Here is a 6,985-nt window from a genome sequence, read left to right as displayed (position 1 = left end):
AGGGACTTCTGGTTTTAATTAATGTGAACACTTTTTCTCTTCAACTGATGTATTAAAAGACTAACTCCCATAAAGGCATTAGTAAAATATGCACAATATAGAAAATTAAAAATAATAATGAAGCTCCTTTTCAAAGAGAAGATTCTGCTGATACAGCTACAGTGCAAGGCCAGCTTCTAGCCTTTGCCCGATGTGTGGGGATAACCTCCACATACTCTCAATTCTAATTGTGGGGGAGAATAAACCTTCCCCACTAGCTTTGCAGAATTCACATTTCTGCCCTGCCAGGCAGCCTGTTTCTTGCTGGAATATGATTGCGACTATCACAGTAGCCTTCATCAAAGAAAAGCATAGAAAATTGTCTTTAAAGTGGACAGTAGGGAGAGTGATCTCTATGGCCTTGTCAGAGCCATTGATGAGAGTGTGCTACCGATGAGAAAATAATTAGAGAAGATTGTGATCTAGTTACCTTGGAGGATGGGAGACAGCTGGACTTGAGAATATTTTAGAGGAAATAAAAGTAGCCACACCGTAATATTGGGTAAAACGAGAACTGAATATTACAAATGAAAACTAAGAAAATCTGATGTACTAGGTGTACAATGTGGTTGTTTTTATTCTTTGGAAATTTAAATTATTTGTTTTGGGTACATGAATAGCTTTGGAAGTGAGTTAGAATTACCTAGGAAAACAAAGAATTAAAAACACAATAGTTTGTGTAATTACCTAAAGTCGACCAAGGTCCACTTCTTGATATAATCTCTTTGTGTGAGTGAAATTCTAACATGTGGGGGTGAGATGTGAATGATCCCTTTAGCACTATTATGCTGTAGTTACTTTGTAACCTGTCATTACAGCAAACTTCAAATTAATATGACAGATGGTCCTTGTACCTTAAATACTGGCAGGCCTCGCTGCAGTAAACACAACCGCCTCTGCGTGCTCCGAGTCGTGAGGAAGGATGGCGAGAACAAGGGCAGGCAGTTTTATGCTTGTCCTCTACCTAGGGAAGCACAATGTGGATTTTTTGAAGTACGTGTAAGATTTATGTAGCTTACTACAATGTAATCGTATACTTTGATTATTAAAATGTAAGAAGTATCAATGTTTTTCTAGTTTTACCTAAACATTTTAAATAGCCATGTCAGTATTCAGTCTAAAGCTTGAATGTTGAATAACTTAAAATTCAAAGACGTTCAGCAAAAAAAATTTTAAAGAAATAATAGCTATTAGATTATTAGAGTATTTCATATTGTCATGTTTGTCACCACAAGTCTAGAAGTGTTGCCCTTGGCTTATAACAAAATAGAAGATATTGAATGATTAGTAAGTACTAGTAGTACTTATGTAGCTAGTAATCCAAGATAAGAATTAATTCTTCTAAACTTCAGTGCTACATCAAAACCTTTGGTTTATGCACCAGTATACAAGAAGCACAATTACATGTCTGAGATTTACAGTAACAGTAGCAAATCCTACTACACAAGCTTGACCAAAAAGTGATGGCTCAATAACAATCATCTGGCTATAGGGGACTCCTCATGCCCTCCCAGTTTCTGGGTGTGTCCCTGAAAGTGAATCTGAAATGGGAGACACAAACCTGGGATCCTTTTAGTCTCTCCACCTTCCTCAGTGTGAGCATCTCACCATGCGGAGTACGATTCTAGCATTTTAAGACACATATGATTCCAAGTTATGCTTTATCAGGAATGGAAGTGAAAAAAGAAAATATCGCTGTTTTCAGTGCAGTAGCAAAAATTTTCTGGTTGGGCTTACTGTGAGACAAAATACCCTGTGTTCAATGTGATCCCTTCCTAAGAATTTACCAGGGGAAATAGGATAGTGATTTTAGATCTCAGTCCCTGAACAGAATGTGACTCTATCCTACTAAATTCACAGATTTCCTCCTAAAGAGCTTGTATAGATGTAACGGAGAAAACATCACTAGCAGTATTCATAATGTTGCTAAAAATATAGTAGCTTACTTCATACCTCTTGTGAGGCCAAAATTAATAAGAATAATGTAATCTGTCTAATTTAGTCCAAGTAAGTCCCTATCGGGTTCTTTCTTTTCCTAAGAGACTAAGGAAGTTTAGTCTTAGAATCATGACAAATATTTGATCTTATAGTTTTAACTAAAATAGACCGATAGAGGGGAGACTGGTGATTACAGCCAGATTCTGGCAGTTTTCAATTATTCTTACTAAAGTGAAGGAAACCCGTACATAAAGGGAAGCTTAAAATTATGGCAATTTTCTATGTAATTCAAACAAATTTGTTAGAGATGCTTCTTATAGGATATAAGCTTTTTTAAGGGCAACAGCTAATGACTTCCGTCTGTTTTACAATGTCAAATTAATGGTAACAGTAAAGAAGGCAACACGGCACTAATCAAATGAGCCCAGGCTTAACCTGTACATCATTGTAACTTCCGTCTTATCTTCTTCCCACCACAGTGGGCAGATTTGTCCTTCCCACTTTGCAGCCATGGCAAACGCTCCATCATGAGAACGGTGTTGAAGATCGGACCTAATAATGGAAAGAATTTCTTCGTGTGTCCTCTTGGGAAGGAAAAGCAGTGCAATTTTTTCCAGTGGGCAGAAAATGGGCCAGGAATAAAAATTATACCAGGATGCTAATATTTTCTCCTTCTGTAGAATATCTGGCATTTAATCTCTTCAAACTGTGTGTAATGTTTAGTTTCCTTTTGTTTAATAGAAAGGTTGGAGAATATCTATGGTAAGTTGAAAAGTTATACAATATTTGAGAATGTTCCATTTTTTTTAAAATATGCGCCATCTTTCCATCCTGTGGCTATGTGTTTTCCTTTTACCTTGATGAATGCTCTGTGTGTTTCATCAGATGTACAGCATATTCCATCTAGAATGTATATTTCATGCATTTAGTAATGACAATAAAGTATTTTTAGTATGCTCTAGGTCTCTTGTAGCTTTGGGGAAGCAGGGATTTTGTTTTAGGCTTATGCAGCACAATAAAATAATAAGATACTCTGTGAATACTTTTCTCAGGTGCTACCACTATTTATAACGTATGATTAAAAGTATTTCTTGTTTTCTTAAAATAAAATTTTTAAAGTGAGATCGCCTTTATGAAAAAGAATATATGCATTTTTTATTCTGTTCAACAAACGTTAAGTTTGAACAGAGTATGAAATTATTATCAAGAACAGAGCATATTTCTTAGTCTTGTAAGTGCTTTAACTCTACGCTAAAAAGACAGAACCAACCTAAGATCAGTGATGTTAACCCAAAGAGCTCAGCAAGGCAGCCACTCTGCAGGGCAGAGCAGGAACTGGACCGGACAGTTGACAGTCCTAGCTGACCCAGTGTGAAGTATGTAGGCTGTGCATTAAGAAGGATACTTTAATTTTGCAACAAGGAAGGAAAAAGCCCATTGCAAAAAGGACTTCCATAAAGTCCAGTCTCCAAAAATGTTCAAATTAATTAAAAGGAAATATAGGCAAATGAAGCACAATAGGTTTTAATATGATAAATTTAGATCCTTATCTAATAAGAAATGTGCAGGATCTATACGAAGAAAATTTTACCATGAAGCACCAAAGAACCAGATGGATTCTGGTTCAAACAAGAACAAAAACAGGTTTTTATTTGGAAAGGATGAATGTATTTAAAAACTCTTCCAAATTTAATTTTGAGTTTTAACAAAATTTCCCATCAAAATCTCAAGGGGGTTCCTGCTTTCACTGTGCCCTGGAAAGCTCCATCTGAACCCAACCTTTCCACAGATGACTCTAATTCTGGACAAAACAAAAAACAACACTGGAGAGAGAACCAAAGTAGGCAGATTCTTGAAGGGTATAAAATTCGGACGAAGGAACCAGCTGGAGGTGATTTCCCATTTTTTACAGCTTTTATCCTGAGAGCAGAACGAGATCAGTATCAAGCAGGCTGGCCAGAATGTCAGCAGAAAACCCAAAGCCTTTCTCGCCTGAAGAATCAGCAGTTTCGGTAACCAGCAACAGGGACGCAAGGGGGAGATCTCAGAAAGGACATTGAGAGAGGGGGCCCCAAGTTCTGTGTGTAAACTAGCTCCATCCTTGTCGTTGACGCCTGGACCACATATACGTGGGACCAGCGGGACACAGAGCAGCTGAAGATCAAAGAATGAACCAAGATTGATTCTGCCAGCAAAGAAAGAGCGTGCAGTTCGAATCTAACCAAATTAATTGGCCACCGAGACAAAAACATCCATGCTTTTTAGAAGAATACACCATGTCCTCGGATAACGTCCTTTCGTTCAACATGGTTTTATAATGTTGGAAAAAAAACGCTTTCCAGCCAGGGCACCCTTCTGTGTGGAAGCTGCACATTCTCCCCACGTCTGCGTGGGTTTTCTCAGGGGACTGCAGGTTCCTCCCAGGTCCCAAAGCGGCACCGTCAGGTGCACCGGCGTGTGTGCACGGTCCTGTGTGAGCGGGTGTGGGTGTGACGCCCTGCGAGGGGACCGCTGCTGGCCAGGGCCCCGGCCCGCCTGGGCCCTGACCTGCGGGGACAGGCTCCGGCCACCCTGACGCTGGGCTGGGTTGGAAAATGAATTAGTACAAATTATTGTAAAATAAAAAATTTTCAAGTGGGAGATAATTGTACAAATGCACAATAAACAATGCAGTATGAAATGCTCAGCTACTGCTGTACTTGTTAGTATTTGGTCTTTGCGTGGTGGGAAGAGGTGCTCATGACAATTTTCCTTTGCAAACATTTATGCCTTGACTTAACCCACCACCGCTACAACCACTGTCACTCAGGAGTTCACCAAAAATTGGGGAAATAATTATCTTACTTGTTTTTATTAATCTTTCTTAAATGTATATAGCTCACTTTTATTTTAATTAATATTAGAAGTGTGGTAATGTTTTTGTGACCCAAAGTATGCTGTAGGAACTTAACTCCTCTTGCTTTTATCAATTAGCCTATGGGAAAATTCGTTTAGCTACACACTCGAAGATGACCCAGATGTTGGAATTAGCAAACAAGGGCTTTAGAGCAGCTATTATATAACTATGCTCATAGAAGTGAATGGTAAAAGGAAATGATACCATGTGGAAATTCAAATCTTTCAGAAGCACTGCAGAAAATATGAAATGGCAAATATCTGAATAAATAGAAAATATTTTTTCCTCTTAGTTTCTTTAACATATATGGGATTGTTTAAAGCAAAAATTTATAATCTTGTTTTATGAAATTTATAATGCATGTAGATATATAATGTGGCAACTGTATCAGGATATAGAGATTGAAGGACCTATATGACTGCAAGTTTTCTCCATTTTATGTGAAGTGTTATATTAATCATAATTGTATGAAGTTAAGTATAGATATGTAATATCTATTATCAAATTTGGGGCATTTTCAACCATTATTTCTGGGAATACTTTTTCAGTCTCATACTCTTCCTCCTCTCCTTCTGAGACTCCAGTAACACAAATGTTAGATTATTAGATTGTTATTGTCCCACAGATTCCTGAGGCTCTGTCCATTTTTCCAGTCTATTTTTCTTCCTCTCTTGTTCAAGATGAGTAGATTTTATTGATCTGTCTTCAAATGCACTTCGTCTATTCTCCGTCATCTATCTCCACTCTACTACTGAGACCATCCAGGGAGTTTTTTATTTCAATGATTGTATTTTCTAGTTCTTTTATTTCAACTTGGTTCTTTTTTATAACTTCTATGTTTTTGTTTGTTTTTACTGAGATTTTCTAATTTTTTATTGGTTTCAGGATAATTTAGAATTCTTGAAGCACTTTTACAATAACTGCTTTATAATTGTTATCAGATAATTCCAACATGTGGTTAATCTCAGTATTGTCATTGGTTAAGTATCTTTTCTCATTCAGATTATTGTTTTCCTGGCTTGGGGCATGACAGGTGATTTTTTTATTGTATCCTGGATGTTTTAGTTATTATGCTAGGAGAGTCTAGGTGCTATGCACATTTATTTTAGCATGTTGTCAATCTGTTTAGGTTTAGTGAGTAGATTCTGGCCTATATTGTGGGCATTAGTGCCAATGACAGTTTAGCTTTCAGAGCCCTGGCTCTCCTCTTTCCTTCTGGTATTGCCGTGGCTTCCCTCCTGGTGCTGTCTGCAGGCACAAACAGTGTTTCCCTGGGTTGCCTGGTGTTTCTGGACCACCGTCTACAATGGGGGAGGACAGAAGCCTCTGTGCCTGTGTCTTCTTATGCCACTGGGTAGAGGGAAGCAGTTATTGGTACTGTACCACATCAACGACATTGGCTCCCACATCCACGGAATCAGGACTGTCAGATTTCAGAGCCTGCATCCGTTAATGATTGTGCTTAACTTTTGGAAGATGCCATGTGCTCTGCTGATATTTGTCTCTTTGGAGTTTATCTGCCTATTTCCTGGTATTTCAAATCAGTATAATGAGAATATAAAGTGTTTTAGGAGGAAAGAAAAAACTGAGTGAGACAGAAGGTAATATGAGGAAAACAATGATTTTTAAGAGCCACTATTTCTTGAGCCCTTGTTTTGCGACAGCTGCTGTGCTGAACACTTTCCACAGACTGTTTCACTTAATCCTCTTGACTACGCTGTGTAATAGACTTTGTTGTTGTTGCGTTGCTGTTGTTATTTCTAATTTTCCAGTTTAGAAAACTCGGCCTCATGTAGGTTAAGTAGGAACTGTGTCTGTCCCGCAAGCCATGGTTCGAATGAACTCTGCAAAGCACTAATGCCCATACCAGAATTGCATGTCTTTGATACGTCCAAATATCTAACAATCATATATATAGGAAAAATAAGAAAAAATACACAAATGAAAATAATTGTGCTATGATGACATTATGGTGATTTTTTTTCTTCTCTAAAATTTATTTCAAATTTATAATGTTCTTAGCATTCCCATTGAAAAGATGCCTTGCACTGCATACATTTTCTTCTTTTAACCCTGCTTTTTGTTTTTGTTTGCCAAAATCACATTCAAGTT

General features: G+C 37.7%; 1 protein-coding gene across 1 annotated transcript in view; it reads left to right on the top strand.

Moving 5' to 3' along the window:
• The window catches only part of NEIL3 (nei endonuclease VIII-like 3 (E. coli)), a 65,320-nt gene extending 62,341 nt beyond the window's left edge, over positions 1 to 2,979 (top strand). The window contains exons 10-11 of the mRNA XM_012651636.1: positions 858 to 1,032; positions 2,457 to 2,979. Coding sequence (XP_012507090.1) covers positions 858 to 1,032; positions 2,457 to 2,639 — 358 coding nt within the window. The 3' untranslated portion in view covers positions 2,640 to 2,979. The remainder of the gene's footprint in view (positions 1 to 857; positions 1,033 to 2,456) is intronic.
• The last annotated feature ends 4,006 nt before the right edge of the window (positions 2,980 to 6,985 follow it).

The sequence above is a fragment of the Propithecus coquereli genome, unplaced genomic scaffold, assembly GCF_000956105.1.
Source record: "Propithecus coquereli isolate 6110/MARCELLA unplaced genomic scaffold, Pcoq_1.0 Scaffold36, whole genome shotgun sequence".
Classification (NCBI taxonomy): domain Eukaryota; kingdom Metazoa; phylum Chordata; class Mammalia; order Primates; family Indriidae; genus Propithecus; species Propithecus coquereli.
The sequence above is the reverse complement of the archived record's forward strand: the minus strand, read 5'-3'. Positions and strand labels throughout refer to the sequence as shown.